Consider the following 21,854-nt stretch of genomic DNA (forward strand, 5'->3'; position numbering starts at 1 on the left):
GAACTAAACTGCTTCTACAGTAAACATGTTCCATAATCCAGCTGCATTACTGGAGCGATACGGTCCAAGTGCTTGCCTGGGAGAGCTCGGTGCTGTCCAGATAAGACCTCCCACACCTAATCCTGCAGCGACTGTTCTGGACAAAGCAGAGCCCACGGCTGTGTGGAGCTGAGCTGCTTGCACTACGCCGATCACCTCCCTCGCCTCACTGCAAACCTGCCGTGGTCACATCCAAGCTTGCTTTGCAGTGAGCAAATCGGAGGCAATATTATCTGAAGCCTTTTAAAGCAAATGTCCTGCTACTTCTGCAGCTCTGTATTAGCAACAAGAAAGAAGCAAAGTGAGTTTAGCAGTCTTGCCCCTCTTGTGAAGTGTCAGAACACGGGTTAAGAGTCTACCAACACCGGAGGTTCACCTTTAACAGCAGCAGGGAAAGACCACCACCTCGCAGGCAATGAGTGCTGCTCTTCCAGCACACTCTTGGAGACCACAGTCTGGCCCTGCAGGTACTCAGGTGCAGGAATCTGCCTGTTCTTGCAGTAACCTTGGCTGGACTTCCACCCAAAGGGCTCCAGAAGCATCTGTCCTGCACATTCGGTTCACAGCCAAAATACTGCTAGCAGAAAACATGCACAAATAGCACTACCCAGGTACAAGTGCACTTCACAACACACTTGTTCCTTCTCTGAAGACAGAAGAATCCTTCCCTGTGGTTTGGGAAGCTCCATCCTGTTCCTACACTCTGCACCAAGTTTAATTCTGCTGAGCGAGTGCAGCTCCTCGGGGGGTGGAGGGGAGGAAATAACAAGGACAAATGAGCCATACGGAGACATTCAGTCTTAGTACGATCTGTTTATATAAAAATAGCACCATCCTTATACCTAACTCTGCTTGCAGTCGGAAAGTCACACAGCTGCTCGAGCAACTAATGAAAATAAAGTCTTTCCAATAGTTGCATCTTTTATTTAGGTTAGCTCGAGCAGTCAAATCTGTTACACAACCAAATCCAATCCTTTGTTCTTAATTGACATCTGGCATTACCAGGCCAGTAATTATCTTTATTCATCTCCATCAAAGGACAGAGGGATCCTGACCAGCTGCATAGCTCTCTACAGATTCCTTATTACTCCTGGTAGTATAGCAAGAACAAATCAATCCCCGAATCCTTTTCTAAAGATCTCCTCCAGCCTTCAAATGGTTAAAACAAAACCAAAAAACAGTTAAGGGTGCAAAAAACACTTTTAGTCGGGCAGTCCACTATTTACCCTCCCTTGGGGCACAACTGGGAAAATTTAGAAATGCTTGTTGCTGCTGGTTTTAACCTAAAGAGGGATAGTTTATGTTTTTTTTGGCTGAACTCAAGTTTTTAGGACTGTGTGTCCTCCGCTCCAGATGCAGAAGCACAGAGCAACCTCTGCTGGGACCTGTGGAGCGCAGCAGGTCCAACCCTCCCTACCCAAAGCATCACCAGTGCAGCTCAGGGCACCGAGGGCCAGGCTCTCGGCACTGCTGCTCCTTCTGTAAGCCAGCAGCACAGACCACGCGCCGTCACCTGTCTGACTCACCTTTATCTTGGTCATCCAAAGCTGAAAGTAAAGCTTCAAACTACACCTGAAGTTGCAGCAAAATGAACTGAACGGGTATAAAGCAGACGGAGTCACAGCATTTTGTAGGCACCTGCCATTCCCCCTTATCATTTTATGGATGAAGTCGGTAAGAAAATGTAACAGAGGTAAATCCATACGGCAGAACGCAACACAAAGGCTTTCACAAATCCAATCCTGCAACGAAGCAACAGCAAGAAAATAATCCGCAGCGTGCCAGAGTCAGAGCGCACCAGCCCCGGGCAAGTGAGCTGCATTCCATCAATAAGGACTCATCTATATTCCAAGAAAACTTCCATTTCAAAGGAAAGGTTTCGGTTCCCATGATGTAACTCTGTGTCACTTGTCATGACTAATGGCAGGAACACAGGCAAGGATAGCAGTTAATTGTAAACCGAGCTCACATCAATAGCCAGCCCCAAGTTTAAAAGGTGATAATGCATCTTTGAAACTGTCAGCGGGGATAATCTACGTGTCAAGCCTGCCCCAGTACACTGTACATCTGTAAAAATGACATAACCAGTTTTGGGATTTAAAAATTTCCAAGCTCAAGCAAGTTCCCTTTTGGTTAAGGTTTTGCAGAGTTTTGTGTTTCTAAAATGTAAAGGGCAAATTAGCAGAGAACCTTCCTAAAGCTGGTTTCTTAATATAGATGATGCTCCAACAAAACATAGCAAAGCATGATGATCTTCTTCCCTTAGCTTTAACTAAACCTGCCGTGGGCATCTTTTCAGATTTCTTTCAGCTCCACCTTGAAGGGAAGGCAAACCAACACTCAGAGCTACCAACCAGCACCACCTCTCCATTTGTGCTGCTTTCTGGTGCATTTCCTGCATCTCTCAGAGCGCTCTTCCAACACTCCACAGCTCAAGAAACTCCAGAGGCACAGAGATCTTTGCATTCCTAACCCATCAGTGGACTACTTGTCAAAGAAAACATAAATGAAAGGAGCATTTTCCTGCTAGAGGTAAAATGCCTCGGGGTCTGCACAGTGCCCGACACTACCGCGCACTGCGCTGGTGCCTGAGCCACCACAGGTACACGACTAGAGCAAGTGATTATCCGTAAAACAGCCTAATTGTAATTATTTGTTTTCTAACAGCTATATTGAAAATTGCGACTCATTTTAATCTAGTAAAAAAAACAAAACGTGGACTTCTGAGAGCTTATTCATAAGCCTTCATAGGACAGGAAAGTCCTGCATAAACACCGTGTCCACCAGAACATGACCTTTTAAACTAAGCCCGGGTTTAAAAAAAAATTAAAGGATTTACTTGTAAAAATCCCCAAGAAGTAGTTTGGCTGAGGAAGATGTTTAGCTTTCAAGAGGGAATCACTTTTTCTGCCCTCAGAACAGAAATAGGTAACTGAGCGCAGTGCCAAAAGCAGCCCAGCAGTCCCAGGCACACCTGACGAGCATGGATGGAAGAAATTAACGGCTGAGATGCTAACAGATATTAAACTGAACCTCACATAAGAAAAAAAATACGTATCATTGTCTGCACAGCTGTTCCAAAATATTGCAGGTACCAGCATTTGCAATCCCAGGGTTTATTATTTAAAAGGCATGTTTGCCAACTCGGTGCTGCACACAAAGCACTGTGTGCAGCGAGTGCTTGTGCTGTAGCTTTGACGTGAAATCATGTTAGCTTCCTCCCAGACTGCTGTGTGCATCTACCACACTTGTGTTTATAAAGCGCCACGCAAAATGCAATGTTCTGGTTAAAGCAACAACATTTTCCGTTAATTATCTCCTGGTATTTATGTATTGTTTGCACGAGATGGAGGTCCCCACCCAAAAGAAACAGATTTTGGAACCGGAATAGGTGAGAATTGTGAACAAGAGAAAAAGCAGGGAGGCACTGCGAGGAACTTTCACCTCTCGCAGTGGTTGTGCATGTGCGCACACACCCTCCCAGCCACCCCAGAAAAATGCTTTTTATACTCTCCAGAGCACAGGCATGCAGGAGGATCTTCGTAAAGAGCAGCAAAACTATGTGCCCAGACGGCTTTTCTGAAATAAATTACTTTAAGGGAATTTCTTTTAAAGAAGAAAAATTGACCACCATATATCACGGCTACAGCATGCGCAGACATCTGCGCTGCGAGAACGGCTCCGCAGCGGGGAAGACCCAGATTCCCCTGTTAAAATATGTAGGTGAATTTCAAGAACTTATACGGCTGTGCTATGGTTCAGGGCTTTGCTTCTTTTTAGGCTTTTTATTATTTAGGATCGCTTCTTTTCTGAAGGAAAAGAGATGGCTGCAAGACTTGGAGCTATCGAAGAAAATACTTCAACCGATGCAGAAAGTCTTACGCTGGAGGGCAGATAAAATATGTATAAGTTCCGCTGAGATCGTTGATTCTTTTTGTTGTTCTTATCAGCTTGCTGCGTTTCTGTTTGGCCTGCTTCTTTACAAGAAATAATCGGGATTTTGGCTGTGCTGTAGCAGCGTGGCTGCCCACATTTCCTCCCTTCCAAGGGGAGCACTGCTGCTGCTCCGAGCTGCCACGGCGTGGTCGCCTCCAGCATTTCCCCCAGCCTGGTGGCTGGTAACACATGGGGTACAAGTGTTTCACAAATGTTTCTCAACACCCCTCTACTTTTCCCTTTCTAATATTCATTAAAATCATAGAATCGTAGAATATCCCAAGTTGGAAGAGACCCACAAGGATCATCAAGAATAAACTGCACGCTTTTGCTTGTGCTGGCCAAACGGTAGCCTGGGAGCTGGACAACGTGGCCAGCATAGGAAAATGGATGTGAATTATTTGTGTGCATTGCCTGATCTTACCAGAGATCCTCCTGAGCCCCAGACAGCACCGCTGTATAGGCTCACTGCTCACTGCCTGCTTGGACACGCTACGAAACGCCGTGATGGGGGAGGAAGCTCTTCTCCTGCCCTTCGCAGGCATTTTCTTCTGATGCAGGTCATCCTGAACGCAATACACGTGGACCGCTGAGACCTTGAACTCCTCCAAAACACAACCATCAAAATTATCTACAGGCACCGCCCAGGCTGGGACACAGCAGGAGCTTCCCAGCTGTTGGGGTACGGTCTCCTTCATGTGGCCACCGCGATGATGCACAGCAAGCAATGAACACTTAATATCCCCACGTGGGCTAACAGCTGTTTAAAACTGTGATAACCCTGAAAACACTGACTTTTGGTGTACAGGATTAAGGCAAAGACTCTTCTTACTGTAGCAGATGCCTGCCCTTGCTTCCAGCAGCCACTAGGGAACAACAGAGGGGCTTTTCTTTATTTCAGCAGCACTTCTTACTTTTTTAGGAAGTCCTCATCCAACTTGGGTTTGGTTTGGGTTTGGATGATTGCAGAGTTCTCAAATGCAGTCATACATTAAGATTTGCTGTAAATATGAAGTCTCAGCAAAGATTTGATCTTCCCACAAGAGAAACAAAATAACTCAAGTCCCAAAAATTTCTTGAGAGAGAAAATACCTCCGTCTGTACAAAATTTAGGCAAAACTCAGCATCGCAGTGCAAGCAGGCTGTCTTCTTGGTTGGCCATGAAACCCAAAGAGCCAAAATATGTAAACCGACCAAATGCAGGGACAGCAGATGAAGTCAGTGATGGAATCCCTTCACCCAAAGCTTTGTTAAATCCAGGCAATGATCCTCATTCACTCCTCATGTTGAAGCCCACCCCAGAGGATCAGTGAGGCGCTACATCTGGGCGCGCTCCCTGGGAAGCAAGATCCCAAATCCAAGCTAGGCGCTTGCACTGCCAGGCAGATGAATCCAAGGCACGCTTCTGGGGAGACAAACGATGATCTGGAGCTTTGTTTGAGGCACAAAGCACAGCACTGACAACACCACCATCACGCTAAAGCTTCAATTCTCACCTGGATGATGAACTCACAATTAGAAAACACGATAAACCCATAGCTCTCCAGTAATGCTCCTACACATGCCCTGATCCCATCTCGATCAGAGCCCCCTTCAAGAGGCCTTGCAAAACATTATTTTTTTTTTGTATTTCTGCCCAGTGCTGTATGAACCGAACTGACCAAAGGCAGCTCCCAGAAGATCACCACGGGTGCCGAGGGTGCCCCGATGCCAGCTGTGGGTCCGTGCCCTCAGATGGCATCGCAGGGAAGAGGAGTAGGGTGAGCCTCCTGCTGAGGCAGCTGGCAGAGCAACACAGGCTACAGACCAAACTGTTCCGAATCCCAGCTGACCCTAATTACAGCCCTACTGGGCACGTGAAGCTTTATTTTGATGGGAACATCCCCACCTCCCAGCCCACGGGGTTGGACTGGCCATCTACAAAATGTTCCTCACAGCATTCGCATGGAAACAAGGGAAGCATGCAAGAGAAACTTTCCAAAAACACATTTCAGATGCTAAGAAAGAAGCAGCCAATGTTCTTCGTTCTTAGGATGCTGCTTCCACAAAGTCACAGCCACCACAGGACCTCAAACCAAGGCGCATTTCGGTAACAAATCCAGCTCGCCATGGTTCATCCGCACCACGGGGCGGTTTCGGGGTGACGACACAGAGGTGCCACCAGCGGTCACAGCCACGTGGGCACCGGGGAGCTACGTCAGAAAAAAGCAGAGGTCACCTCGAGTGGTGAACACGCGTTATAAAGAAATAATCAGCTAAAGGTTAATCTGCACGGAAATGTTAGAGCCTTGCTCGCACACAACACACTGCCGGGTGACATTTCGGTCTATGAGCACAACGCTACGTGGCAAATTTCTCATTTCAAAGATTACCTCTATATAGTGCCAACTCTCCATCAAGTAATAAATGTTACACTGCTCAAAGAGCTGCTAAGAAACTTCCTGACAAAGCATCTGACCGTGTTTCTTTAGTTTTAATGTTAGGACAGTCTTCGGACTCCTAAAGCAAGTAGGCGCATCCATTTTCTCTGGGTCTCGGATAAATCAGACAACCTCAAAAAGCAGAAGTTCTCAAAGGAACACATTCTACACTATTCCTACAAAATCTAGCTAAAGGAATAAATTTTAACATCTAAGACCCAAAATGAGCGTCTTGCTATTTTCTAGCCAATTATTTCACAACCACCAAGTTGCTACCAAAGCACCAGGATGTTTACACTACGGTTACTGGGGTATAGCCAGCAATTATTTTTAATGACTTACGCTTGATTTACCCCTGCAACAGCACTATTATAACAAAACTGGAGTTTCTTGGCTTTACATCCCACTAAGTCAGCATCTCCCAGAGAAAATAAATTCATAGAATGGCTTCTACTGCTAGACCTCAGAACCTATTTGTCAGCCTTTTGGATATTCACCCAGCGTTACACTGACAGTCCTGTGCAGTCCCGTGTTTTCACACTAAATATCGACGTCCTTCTGAGCAGCCTACCTGTTGGAATTTCTCACTACGCATCACCAAGCTTTCAAAAATCTCTATTTTGTATTTTACCGCTTACCATTCGGAAGTATTGCCCATATAAAATGTAAATGTTTGACGAGCAGAAAGAAGCAGATCAACTCCTCAGAGTGAAGGTACAGAGATTTTACTGCGCTGACGGTCTGCGCTGAAATATTTCATGGGAAATACCAAGGAACTGCGTCCCATTTCCCTACCTATCCTATAGTCTCACAACTCACAGAAGATGCCAGCATACCCCAGTACAAACAAGCTCTGCGTCTCCTGTAAACACACACGGCCCTGGGAGGATTTGTAAATAAATTCAACCTTACAATATTATGATCGTGCCATATTAAAGCATTTGAAATTTAAACTCTTTGCACAGCCAGTGCTTTTTAGATCAAAAGGGATAAATATCAAAGGCATCGTGAGAACTTCCACAGTTTACGTTACGGGGCCCATTATAGCAAATGTTATTACAGAAGTCTCAATCAGTCTTTGGTGACTACACAGCCCCATAAATTTTGTGCCCAGAGTTTTGGGCAAAACAAACTTAAAAGAAAAACGTTTCACCACAATTCCTGTTCTGAAACTGTTGGACTTTGAAACGCTTCAGCCTCAGAGCTACAGCATCGCACCCTTGGTGTTTTGCAGTGGCCATACCCCTGGCTCTCTCACCTTGGTCCATTTCTCCTTCGGGAAGCTACGCGTGTGGTTTCAGAAGAGGATGAAAAGCCTCCGCTCACTCGGTTTTGTGTACAAGCACCAAATCATTTCCATGCTTAACAAATGCAGTATTTGCAAAAAATGTCAAATAGCAGAACACCATTGCTGTTTGAAAGAGTAACAACACCCCCCCCAAAAAAAAAGATATAACCCATCACGGAGTATTTCTAGAAGAGCTTACCTGCTGCTGCCTTCACACGGAGCTCTCTGCGCAGCCACTCCCAGGGCTGCACACTAACAGCACAGCCCCACTCTGCCTTTCTACAAACCAAAATTCTCCGTATGGGACAGAGCTCACAGCTGCAGCAGCCAGCACGCGACTAACAAACAGATTTCTCCTCTTATTTCAAAGCAGATTCATCTCAGACAGACCCGGACCCGGACCTCCAATTAAAGGCACTGCAAAGTTATTAATCCCGACTCATCCAATTCCCGCAGCATCGCAGCTCGGTAATGCTTGCGCTGTTCCAGCGGATGAAACAATCAGTTCTCCAGCAGAAGGCCATGCAAATATCTAATTATAGGCTTCACAAAAGGAAATAATTATTATCCGAGGGAGAGTGATGTTGCAGCTTTCGTTCTACATACTGTATGCAGCCTCTTTGCGAGAACAGCCAGCTCCAAGACTCGGTCACCACGAGTTTAAGCACACAAATAACTTTCCATAATTGCATAGCTGAAAACACATCTAGGATCTGTTTCTGAATAGAAAAACTTTTATTTTTCAGTAGTAACTGCAGACTTGTTTGCAAATTTCCTTAATTTAAGTCTGCTTCCCTTTCTTCCATCCCAATAACAGCTGCCCAACAACCAGTCAAAATCATTGTATTTTGACTAATTTCTATTCAATAGAAATAGCTTAATTGCAGCTAGCTCTTCATCTGCAATTTCGCAGCACTAATATGTACCAGCCATTTTGTTTTCAGCCTGTAACACCAAGAAACAGCTGTCTCCAGCCTACTTCTCTATTAGCATATCAGATAATTTAGAAAAATCAGCTCAGGAGCAGAACGTAGCAGTAATGGCTGGTCTTTATCACGGCAGATAGACTCGTGCAGATAAGACTTACCTAATTCTTCTGATTCACTTCTGCTGGCTTTGATTCAGCAAGATGATTTCTCTTTGCTTATTAAATCATCCTCGCTAATGTACCTGGGCTATTTTCACGCTTCCTGTGCAGTTAACTATTAGGCAGAGGGCAGAAACGCCGTGGTTTCAAACCCAGCGATGCTCTCGCATAAAGCGCTCGCACTGCACATTCATATTTTTTGTGTTTTCAATTAAAGGGAAGAGGGCACGTATTGGATAAAGTCATTACAGCTGTATTTTGCTGGACCTTCTAACCATGAATAATAAATACGTAAAGGCGAAGAAGAGGCAATATCCTCTCTTTCTTAAGGGTGTCCACAACAGGGAGCAGCCCGAGAACAATCCCTCACCTGTTTTGGCTGCCACATCCCGCTGTCTGGATGCCAATTACAAAGTGTTCTCCTAGGCAGTGTCACTGAAGTCCAAAATGACAAGTTTCTGAAGCCAAATTTAAATACATTTGAGACTAATGGTGAAAGCTGTTTCCAGGAGCCTTCTGTCTTTGCTGCAAGGCTTTTCACCAGCCCACACTTACAAGGAGCTGTGATCTTCTCACATTTACTACGCTCACTTCAAACTTTTTTTTTTTTTTCTTTCAAGATTTCAACCCATTTATCTTTGCTTTCCCCAGCCAGCCTGCAGAAGATATCCAGTGAAACCCGGTCCTGCAGAGCATGCCAGCGTTGTGCAGGGTGTGCCCGAGGGCTACAGGGAAAATATTCAGGACGCTTTCAGGTGAGAAAAATGAGAGAACTGGGAGGTGGAATGGTCTGAAGGCAATGCTTACCTGCAGTCATCACCATCACACTTCCTCTCAGATCTTAAATAAGACAAAACCAGCCAATTCATAACCCTGCCGTTACCTTTTCTTCAAAATGAGAGAAAAGCTCATTCCTCCGGCTGTGCTTGGCAATGGAGATAATTCGCCCTCGTTTGTCTCATCTGCAAATCTCAGTTTTACAGCAAACAAGAGATGTGGAGGGGCTGAGCCTAAGGGAAAGCAGACCTCTGGCAAGCAGCAGAGGATACCTTCAGAGAGGTATTGCCATTACTGTCAACTATTTTTAGCATCTATAGATCTGATGCATCATTCTAATTTTATGCCACTTGCTAGTAAGTGGCATCTAGAAAATACGATGGTTGAGGTACACAGAGGAAGCAGGGACATCAATCCTTTTATTTGGAGTATTTAATTGAAATAAAGAAATACGCACTATACAGCTTTATTAAATTAAAACTTAGGTTTTCTTCCTTGAGCTGTAGCTTACACTGCAATAAATAAGGGGTGGGGATTGAGTATGAACGATAAATGAACCAAACAGACCCTAACTGACTGACTGAATACAGGCATTATTATACTCCAGTAACTTAAGCAAAAATATTTAAACATGCAATCATCAGACCTAAGAGACAGTGAAGATTTTCATTGCAAAAACCCTTCTGATTATTTACATTCATGAACACACACAAACCCTCGTGCCACGAATCCCTCAGTCCTCTTTCCATTCCCTTTGCAGAGGCTCAGTTTAGCAGCCTAAATGGAAGAGCATTTCCAAAATATATATATATATTTGTCCCTGCACGTTGGCTAGAGAGGTAACACATTTTCCTACTAGAAACCCAAGTTTACAAGTCAAATCCAGCAGCTCATCTCCCCTGATAACGCACTACAGCTTGCAGTAACAGCTCTGTACATTTTGGCTGCATGGCAGCAATCTCAGCCTGCGGAGGAGCTCCCAGCTGCTCCCGTGGATTGAGCCGTCCCTCTGAACCCCTCAGCTCCGAACATCCCATGCCCACAGCCCGTGAATCAGCAATGTATCAGCACAAACACTCCACATACAAAATCCTCCTTAAAAATCTGGGTCTTCCTGAAATAAACGCCCCTCACTGATAATGCCACAAGGTGAGAAGCGACCTACCAAGGCAGCAGAATAGAGACAGACGTTTACTTTTGCTGTTAATAAGTTTAATAGCAACATTATTCCTACCACAGCTTAACAATCTGAGTAATACAGAGTTAAAATATACATAGGTACATGTGCAAAGCACAATGTAAAGTCAGCTCTACCTAAATCCTTGTACCTTGGTGTCCTTGGCATCCTCGTGACCCCCCATCCCAGCCCCTACTTCCTTCTTCACGCTGTGCAATGACATTTTTATAAGTATCTTACTGAGAAAGCAAGCCAGGAATAATTGAAAGCCTTATTATTCACAATGCAAACTAAGCAGCGTATGGTGGTTATCAATAAAATATGAAGTGCTCATTCCTATGATTTTCCACATCTCAGCTAAGGCTCCGCTATTAATACTCTCTGGCATTATTATGCACACAAAACCAAATTAACAGGCGAAAAAAGGTGGAGAAAAGGAGGAGGAAGAGAGGTGCAGAGCCCAATTCATTGTAAAAAGCAAAAAACCTTGCACTTGATTGCCATAACTAATCACTTAAAAGGTAAGTCTGTTCTAAATGCAAATCAACGTTCCTACAAGAAATTCTGTAAATATTTAAACAGAGGCACACACGCTTTCATGGACATTTAAGCTCAGAAGAAAAAGGGCCACCCGGCTTTTCGCTGCAAACACCTGCGCTCCAACCACCGGCGCTGCATCCTGAAGCAAACAGGGAAACAAAAGACACCCTACGCCAGCCACAGCCCCGCGGCTTCCCCTCCTCTTCCCTCTCCCGGCTGCCCAAACCCACCTCCGAGTTGTGCCGTGGGTTCTCCCCTTCTCAGCTCGGAGCCTCCTGCACCCTTCTGCCGGGGGCAGCCGCAGGCGGTGGCTCCAGCGCGGGGACCCCGCGGGTGCCTCCGCAGAGCTCCAGCTGCAGGCAGAGGCTGCCTCGGCTCTCAGCGCCCGATCCCTCCCCGCTGCACGCAGCCCTGCAGCCCCAGGAAGCCACGATTTTGGGAATTAGCAAAGGTGGAAGTGGCTTTTTTTTAACTAAAGGTGGTAAATCTCACCTTATGGATTCGTTCCAGGGCGTTTATTGCACGTGTTGTGCTTTCTTTGAGCTTCTCTTATTGAAAAAGATGCATTTTTTTTTCCTGTTTGGTAATGGAAAAGAGATGCAAACTCATTCAGGGTACAAACGTAAGTAAAACTTTAATCAGTGATAGCGCATTTGGTGTTTCCACGTTGTTAGCTTTCCTACGGAGCAAGCCATCTGTCTGGGGGTGAAACCAGCCCCGTTTGCAATATGGAGACGTTCTAATTAATGAAGTCAAAATAGCAATTTGGCTTAAGAGGCCCTGGCAATTCATAAACGTGCTTAAGTCTGCCCATTTATCACCCAAGCTCCTCTTACCGAGGAAGGTCACTGGAAGGCATTCGGGGTTACGGCTCCGCTTTCTTTCCCCGGGGACCTGCAGCATGCCCCCGGCGCCGCTCCACGTCCCTGCGCCCTTCAGCAGCTTCGGGGTTTGTCCCTCCTCCTGCTCCGGTTTTCTAACAACAACTTTGCCTCTTTGGGAGCTTGGCCGGAGTTCATTTGCATGGTGGATACATTTCAACGCTCTTACCAGCAGAATTGATCACAGCAAAGTTTGAGCTCCATTAGAAAAGCGCAGCGAGGCCAGCGCGACGCTAATGGGATCCGTCCTGACTGCAGCCCCACCGCCAGAAAGAGGAAAAAAATGACACTTGCTGCAACTGCGGCTGCTAATACACAGACTTCCTAAATTCACCTCGACACGTAAAGGTGTGCTGCCTACTTGTTAGCTGCCCTAGATGGAGTAACCCCATCACTGATCCCTCGCTCAGGCTGTGAGGCTCACAAAGAGCCACTGCAGAATTAAAGACGAGTTTTTTATTGGGCAAGTCTGTCTGGCTGTGGGTTTTTGTTGTCTTCTTTTTTTATTATTATTATTATTACTGCAGTACTTGGAAGCCTGAATTGAAATTAGGGTCCTACTGTGCTGGCAGCTTGTAGGAAAACACAGTAAGAAAAAACCCTCGACATGATAAATTTATTAGCTGAAGTCCTGCTCTTCGCAAACACGCTGCCACTGTTACTTCTCATGAACGTCAGACACTAAATGTGCTTTCTTCCTCGCATTTACAGATGTGCAGGAACTTCTCAGTAAGTCATAAACACCAACATGTGGGTATTTTGGAACAGAACAAATCCTAACTAACTTTAGGCAGAGATGTGCACATTAACCATCTCAACCCTTACACTGTCACGGGCAAGAAACAGGCACGCCTAAGCTAGGCTACAATTCTTCTCATCTACTTCGGGTGGGAAAAGTGGCACCCTGATTTCTCTCTATTAATAGCAAATCACTGTTTTGGCTGGAGACATCTGTGTAAAGTGAATATTAATAAGAAACTGTACCCTTTGCTTTGCTGCTTTTTTTTTTTTTTGATGTGGGAAGATGACAAGATGAGCACCTTGAGTCAGAAATTGTTGTTAATAATATTTGGAAATTATCTAGCATATTTTATCCATGAATCTAAAAGCTCTCTACATATGAAGTCCAAATGCAGAGGCTGCTACAACTGGATGGGAAACCGAGGGGCACAGAGCTTCCTGGGTTGCACCAGGGAAAAACAAAAACTGCCAAGAACTGCTCACAGCTTCTGCAATCACGAAGCAGCATCAGAGCGGGGGGCTTCCGACGCACGTCCTCTCAAAGCCGTCCATGCAGCAGGCACACGGGGATGCTTTCTGTTCTTCTCAGCCAAAGAACTGATGAACAGAGCGCGTGGGTCAGCCTTTAACTTTCCTACTGGAAATGCACAACACACAAATCTCTGCCCCCAGCTTTAGAGGTAACCTAGTGGGTGCTGCTCACTGAATCCCAGAATTTGATATTGAATCAGAATCATTGGCTTTGCTCGTTAGGCGTATGGTCACTTAGGTCAACGTACATTGACTGTGTCTCTCCTGTAACCACTATTTGGTGATCCTTGGCCCTTATGACACCGAAGTCTTCACATCAAAGATAAAACCACGTCCTTCTGCCCCAGAGCAACACCCGGCGCCCATCGGCCCAGGGCAGGCTCCTGCCATCCCTGCACCCCTGCACTCACTGCGCTACATCCTTGGGTTCAAATGGGAACGAAGCCACTGTGAGCAGTGCAGAGAACAAAATGCAGCTCTCCGTACCTCCTTCTGATGGAAACCAACTCGTAGAGCTCTGCTGCCTTTCGTACCAACCCCAGTTAGCAGCTAACAGGAGGGCAGGCCCTCACCTGGGCAGCAAGTTAGCCCCCAGCTCTTACTGACATGTGTAGGAGCCTCCCTACTGAATGTATTTGCTTGCAATTACCCCCTTTTAAAATAAATTGTATCCATGGAACTGCTGCACTGAAAATCGTTAATAAACAATCACGTTTTGATTACCACCCTAACGTTATCTGCTTTGTGGATTGATCACTGCTACCCACAAAATACCTTGGCAGTACTGCAAATTTTATGACAAAGTTTAGCAAATTTACAGATTTAATTACTACTTAAAAATAATCCCAGTGGTCTGTCTCCGGATATATTCAGTTATTAAGCACTTTACCTGCTGGCAGCTCAGGAACTTTTTCAGATCTCACCCCTATGGTTGTAGGGCACCTTCTCTTGCCATCGGTTTCACTGCTAACATGGGTTGATGGCCTCAAACATCTCGGAGGAGATTTGTTCAACAGCTGCTGAGGTCTGGGGCACCACATGAAGATACCACTAGCGCCATGTTATTTAATCCTTATTTATCCTCCATGAAGTTACAGAAGTCACCTTTTATGTTTTATGGACATTCCCAGTGTCACTGCTGCATGTAACAAGCGCTGCCATTCCAACACAACGCTACAGGGCAGGAAACAACAGGGGTCTTTGAGGACAAACCAGCTGGCAGCCCACCAAGCACTCGTGGCAGAAGTTTCCTGGTTTCAGAATTCCCCCAGCCCTACAGCCAACGCTGCTATCCGAGCATCCCATGATTTTCTATGATGTAAAGGTTAAATTAGGAGATGTGGGTTGGGATTTATTTTCAGAGAGGATTTCTGGTGATTTTTATTTTTTTTATCATTTCTGAAATGGATCCTTTATCCGGGTTTGTCTCTTTGTTGCCATTGTTTTACGGACACTGTCCACTGCTGCCCAACCAAAGCCCAGCACCAGAGCACAAAGCACTCACTGATCACAAGAACAGTTCCAGCCCCAAAACCGCTCATGTGATCGAGCGTTTGTACTACAAATAGAGCACATGATGAGCAGACACGAGCGGGTAACACAACGAAGTGTTACAGGCTTCTCGTGTTGGTTAATGGGAGCACTCCAAGTTTAAGATTAGTTTACTTGAGCTCAGAATAGTGATATTTCATCAGAATTCATTAAAAGTGTTAAGACTTTGGAGAACTCTGCAGCGCTACTTTATGTTGGTTGCAACTTAAAGTAACAGAAATATGCTAAATACTGTATCAAGACGGAATCAACACTAGTTGAGAGCATAAGGAGATCATAACGTAAAACGCAAGGTAAAACAATGTAAAAAGTAACTTTTGTGTCAAGAAAGTATGGGTTATTCGAGAGCTTTGAATATTTTTTGTTCATACCTAACAAGAAATTAATTCACACATCAGTAGAAGTTAAGCAGGTCCACTGTCATCTTAATTACAACCCTGACACAGAATAGAGCTGCTTGCAAACCAGTTCTCTGTATATTTAAAAATTCAGATTTCTCCAGACGCTTCTAGTCCAGACATCAGAAGGAGCTATTCTCTTAAAGATGCTCACGGCCAGGCTTTAGAAGATCCTCCCCTGCTCGCCTGCAAACAGGTGGGAAGTAAAGCACGAGCACAAAGAAATCGTGCTTGGAGAAGAAATTCTTTAGTCCTCGATGAAATCCGCAGCCAACATTTGTGGACATCTTTGATGCTATGCTGTGTTACTCAAGGAAGCTTACCCATGCACTCTGAAAGGACTTTTACAATCAGGAAATAAAAGGCAGGAGCTCTTTCAGCATTCCCTGGCTCTGCTGATGGCCAAGCCTTCCTCTCAGCCGTCAGCGCTGGTTTATCACCAGCACATGGCCAAGGCAACGGTGCCAGCAGCAGCACCAGCCACAAGGACACTCCGCTCGTCTCCTCCCTGGCTTCTCCCTCCCAAGCTCCCCCGAGGTCGCTCCTCCTTTCACGGGAGATGAATGGGGCGCTCCGGCCCCGAGCTGCTGGGCTATTCACCCTCTCTGCTGGAGGAGCTGGAGGAAGGCCAGCCGCTGGGGCTCCTTTCAGGCAGTGTCCTAAAGAGACACATTTGGAAAAAGGACCCTGTGATAAATCACTGCTGTTGCCAAGTATACTAACAAAATCCTAACAGGCTTTCTGTCTTTAAAAAAAAAAGAAAGAAAAAGTCAAAATTGACATTAACGTCTCTTGACCTCCCGTGAACTATGATGCCTGAGAACCTGCAAGCAAAACACCCACTGACAAAACCAAAACAACTGGATAACAAATCTATTACAGGATGAACATATTAAATATGCTTCCATAACAAGGCACCTTTTTAATTTTCCAGAATGCTCTTTTCTTTGTTGGTACCCTACTGAAAATAAAAGGAGGGGGGTGGAAGGCTGTATTTCCATTCCATCTCATCAGCCACTTAAGACAGCAGGTGATCAGGCAGTAGACTTGCAGAAGTGATGAGAACCCTGTGCGCTCCTCGTTCAATAGTTAAGAACTCCTAGAAAGTCTGACAAAAGTAAAGTTATTAATACTTCTTTTTAATGGCCCACATCCAGAGAATTCACTGTTCACAATCAAAAACTTGATCCACTCACTTGATAAACTGAAAATCACTTTCAGTTTAAACTTGTTGCCCTGTGAATAAAACCACCACCCCGGTTTTGGTGAAATACGGATTGAGGAAGTATTTGTAGTGAGCTGATTGTCACTTACGCTCCCTCTCCAAGGATTCACATGGGACCAGGAGCTCAGGGCAGCACGCGGTGCTCTTCAGCGCGCCGCTGGGAGCGCCGCAGCGTGGGAAATGCTTCGCAGGGAAACAGGAAGAAAATTAAGAAAACTGACTTGAATTAATAAGCAAATTATTACAGAAAGGCCTGCTTCAGTGTCATTATGTGCTTACATAGCCTCTGTTTCATCTGATTTTTGTCTCACTGTGCCCTAATTTCCTTGAAGTGCTTTCAGGTGCAGCTACTGCAGTGAACCTGCTTGTGCCCTTCCCGAGCGCGGTGCCAGGCGTGTAGGAACAAACAGTTCACTCCCTCCCAGGCTGCTTCAGAAAAGAAAATAAAAAGTTTTTTACAGTTTTGCATCCACTTTAAGACGACAATGGTCCCTCAGGAATGCACCAAGAAAAGAGGTCAACTTTGCAGCCTCTCCAACGAGCAGCCAGCAGAGACGCACGTCTCCATCTCATGGCGAGGAAGCATCGCGGGTGTATGCGATGAGCAAAAGGTTCCTGCCTGGTTTAATTGTCAATAAGGGGAAGACAGAAAATAGCTGGATATTCAGCTTATAAATGTTCAGTGGGTTATCAGCTTGCAGGTCAGCTTTCAGAGCAACATTTCCAAGACTGTTGATCAGCCATGAACCAGCCAACAGTACCAAAAGGCAGCAGGAATGTTTAGACACCACAAATTCAGGTTTTTCTTACATTTAGAACTCTGATCCACCCAAGTCTTCCTAGATCCCTGCATCGAATAACACTATTGTTTTAAACTTTGAAACAAGTTTTGTTCATGTTAATGCTAATGTTCATGTTCAGGCTAATTAAAAATAGACATTTTAAACTTGAATTTCTAAAAAAAATGCAGAAACAGAACAAAGACGACTTTTCGTAGCCTTTTATTCCTCTTAATAAAACAGTGTTGGCAACTCTGTGATTAGAATGAGATACCTAAATGTGAACAAGGAATAGTTCGGTTTTTTTCTTTAATAAAGAGCGGATGAGTCAATTGTTTAAAGCAGACAAGAACACCAGAAGGAATAAATCACTTCGACGTCCTACTAATTCTTGTACTATCAGTGACAGAAAGTGTTCGAATACAAATGAACACCAGAAAAGAAATTCCTGTTTCAATTCTCACTGTTAACCATAATAAGAGAAAATTCAAATCATGTTCCAAACTCGTTAAGATTTTTTTCTGAACACACTAACTGGGAGGGGAGGGATGAGGGGCAGAGACGTACAGACAAGTCTATGCCACGCTTAGAATTTGGGTCAGTTTCTATACTAATCAGATCCTCAAAAAGAAAATGGTGATATAAAAGGAAAAATAAATCTTTCCACATCAGTGCAATCTTGCAGCAACAAGTTCCACAATTCCATCAAGTAGGTCATTTAAAATTGGAAGCTTTAGCAAAAATTATCTAAATTATCTGAAAATATATCTGATATTAAAAAAGAAGTCTTCGTATGTACGTTGAGAAAGAAGATTGCATGTATGCTAAAGAAAGTCTTAAGAGGAGAAAATTCTAAGTTGGTAACTTGAAAAAAAAATCACTCCTCTTATAAACAAAAATAATTTTCCCATTAAAAATGTTAGTAACTACTAGATTTTACTAGACTTTATTCCTTAGTCTTTCTTAAGGAATAAAGAATCAAGGAAAAGCAAGTACAATTTCAATAAAAAATATAACGATGACACTACAGACTGATTCGCCACCACTTGTGACGGGTACTTTGTGCATCAAAGAGATGCTTACAGCAACGGAGTGAAACGTGTCTGCAGAACCAGTAACTTCACACACATAGTGCTGAGCTGGGACCCTTGCAAAGCCACACAAAAGTCCCAGAGGCTGGGAAGAAGACCCATGAGGAGGCAATTATGACTTCTTGAACAGGGCTGGGCTGTATTTCATGTCGTAGGATTCCAGAACATCCCACGCTGGAGGGGACCCACAAGGATCGAGTCCAACTCCTGGACTTCAGGCATCAGAGCAAGTCACTGATCAGCAGGTTTTATATAAGCTGGCCAATGCTTAGCACACAACAAAACTCAAAAATAAAAACGTGAATCATGCCTGGGATATAATTCTGGGATGGAGAGAGATGGCTTCAACATCTGTCGATGTAATAAACAAATGCAAGAATCCCCATCAACACTTCCCATGGCTAAGTCACGCTGAATGTTAATAATATTTATCTTTAGGTACTGAAAAAAAAAACTGTTGTAGGGAAAAAATCCCCCACCTTTGGTGGAAAATTTAAGCTAAGATATGCCTGGACTAAGAGCAGCAGGACTGAGGAGTGGGATGGCAATGGAGATGGCAGACGTGGAGGCCAAAGGGCTCGGCTGTCTGGAGGCAGCACGCAGGAAAAGCCGACTTCAAAACGCACCCGGCCACGCACCAGAACAGGCAGAGCTCGCCTCAAGTCATACGCCAACGACCTAGAGCACACGTTGCTTCACTTGTCAAAGTGAAAAATAATTCCCAAAGTAGGCTGTGTTTCGTTTTGTTCCTAGCCTGCTGCAGGAGAGAACGCTGCCAGCGCTACGGGAGCGCCCCATATACCCCGAGTGTTTGGCACGTGGAGCACCGAGTCGCTGCACGGTCTCTGATCAAGGTTCATACAAATCTTTCCTTCCTAGGACAGGTTATGAGGCTACAGACTTTTCAAATTTAATTGCAATATGTAACTGAACAATCTGCAGGACTGGGAAGTCCCAGAAGCTTCTTCAATCTCAGGCACCTGCTCTAAAGCTGCTTCGAGCTGCTGCCACAACAGCGGCTCTTTGAGGTGCATTTCATATCCTATCGCACTAGGAAAGCCTTGGGATCTAACTCCTGCTTGCCTTGTTGCCAAATAGTTCATCAATCTCTCCCTTCAAGGTGGTCCCAGCCATACGAAGTATTCTAGTGCTTCTCTCAGAGCAGTAACTCCAACTCTCCTGACTGTCAGCACAGCCCATCCATCTTTTTCTATATCCTTTGCTGCTTATTTTATAACCGGATAGCTGGAAAATCAAATATTGAAAAGGAAATATAATGAAGTTTTAAGCTAACGCCACCTTCCACCCTTCGGTTACAGTCTCATCTTGACTCTTCTCATCAAACTTGGAAGTTTAAACACAAAATGAAATCATCAGACAAGAGGGATGCTCTGCATCCTGAGATTTTACACCTAGGAGTACAGGCTGCTTCTGAAACAGCCCCTCTACACACAGCAATTAGTTTTCCTGCCACACTATTTTATCATATTCCAGGGATACCTAGAAGAACCTTACTTCCCCCAGCCAAAAATGAAAAAAACACGACTTTTACGTTGTAACATTTGCATTCCATGCACTCAAAGCTGCTGTTCTGTATTTTTTGTTTTACCTACACTGTAATATATTACATGTTGTTGCTAAAATCTTATGCTCATTTAGTCTCATCAAACCAACTCCTACAGATTAGTTAGAGAAAAGAGAATATCTTGATGATGTGGACTTCCAAAAGCTAGCTGTTGTTAGCACGACAAGCTGTGAAAAGCCACCTTGCAAGAGCCTTTTCCCGAGGAGCTGAATTTGTTGCGGAGATGAATCCAACTCACCTGCCCCAGAGATTCACCCGCTCCTGCTGGAGCACATCATCCAGTGAGACAGAAGTGCTTGGTTCACCTATCGGTGTCATTTATTGCTTGGAAAATCTTACTGAAATGGTGCCAAGCCACGTGGTATGGAAATTCAGGAGCTAATTAGCAGAGGAAATTACCTCAGGTTTTCCATGACTGACATCTATTCGAAATCCTTGCAGGCAGCATTTCACTGCAAACAGAAATTGCAGTTTCAACTTCCGAAAAGAACAAAAGTACAGTGCTTTAAATTTAGCTTCAGCTTTCCTCCACTGTATTTTTAATTATCTTTACTGCACATGGAGACACTTGCTTATTTTTGTGCCCCACCAAGTTGTGCTTACAAGAAAAACAGAATGTATTCAACACAATAACGTAAAATGACAAGCGTTCAACACTTGCGTGTTGATCTTAAACCTATTTATTTCTAAATATTTGATATTCACTAAGTTTCCAGAGTGGAAAAAATTACTTCTAGATTGTGTAAAAACTATAAATCCATTCTTACAGATCAGATTGACTCCTTAGATATAAACAAAACAAAAAAAGTCTGTTGTTTACCTAAGTACTGGGACTCAGCTTGTTTCGATACAAAAAAAAAAAAAAAGAGATCTATTGTCAGACATTGGTGTTTTCTGACTGCTTTTACAGATTAAATAATGAAGTTTTAAAACACGTATAAATATGCCAATTGTTAACGTTTCCTTAGAAATCCTGGACAGGCCATTCCACTCACCCAGCAATAAGGCTTAACAAATCCCTCAAACTCTGTGATCTTCTTTTGATGTGTTCCCATTCCATTCGAATCATGTATCAGATTTTTTTTTAAAGGAATCAGAGAAGACAACGTCACTTGCCATGGACAACATACCTAGCAGCTTTGCCCATCAGCACAACTTTTCCAGCCGTCTTGGATCCATGATTTGTCAGAAAACTTCTGCTCCCTCTGCTGGCTCACCACGAGCAAGACGATTCCAGGTGGTTATCCCAACCCCACACTAGTGCCTGTACCACCACGAAATCCCAGATACATCCAAAATTACACAGTATATACATGTTTTCTTCTGCCCCCTTTACACACCTACAAACTGATTGTAAAAGTATAATGCTCTATTTCTTCCTTAGCCCCAAAATTTCTGCTATATTTAATAACAGGCTTGGTGCTTGATTCGCTTAGCACCTATTCAGTGTTTGATTTTGAAGCTCGCCGTGTTGACTCACACTGCACGCACTGAAGGCAATTCTGAGACAAAATTATTAACCGCTGTGAGCTCTTCCTCGGAATTCATCATCAGAATGTTTTACATCCAACTGTTTCACAAAATCGGATTGCTCACTCGTAAGGCTGAGCGATGAGGTATTGTCCCCATTTCACTAATGGAAATGTAAAAGGTTTTCACCGGTTTGTGGCACTCAAATCAGGGAAGATAAAACACCCAAGAGCAATGACCATCCTCCACTCCTTCAGAAAGTCTCAGTCTTCTTCTACTGCCATGCTTTTATTTCTGTGCATCCAACAACGAAGTACCTGCCAGGAAAAGGACAAGAA

General features: G+C 44.3%; 1 protein-coding gene across 11 annotated transcripts in view; it reads right to left on the minus strand.

The window, feature by feature from the left end:
* Positions 1-21,854, minus strand: part of TANC2 (tetratricopeptide repeat, ankyrin repeat and coiled-coil containing 2) — a 280,077-nt gene that overhangs the window by 178,141 nt on the left and 80,082 nt on the right. The window contains exon 1 of one of the 11 annotated variants that reach the window (XM_032202932.1): positions 12,101-12,215. The exons of 7 other annotated variants lie outside the window; for them this stretch is intronic. In XM_032202932.1, the coding sequence (XP_032058823.1) occupies positions 12,101-12,167 (67 nt within the window). In that variant the 5' untranslated portion in view covers positions 12,168-12,215. Of the gene's footprint in view, positions 1-8,770; positions 8,820-11,494; positions 11,547-12,100; positions 12,216-21,854 lie in introns of those variants that run through there. 3 more of the 11 variants (XM_032202937.1, XM_032202942.1, XM_032202936.1) reach the window with 3 other exon arrangements.

Source organism: Aythya fuligula, chromosome 24 (genome assembly GCF_009819795.1).
Source record: "Aythya fuligula isolate bAytFul2 chromosome 24, bAytFul2.pri, whole genome shotgun sequence".
NCBI classification, from domain to species: domain Eukaryota; kingdom Metazoa; phylum Chordata; class Aves; order Anseriformes; family Anatidae; genus Aythya; species Aythya fuligula.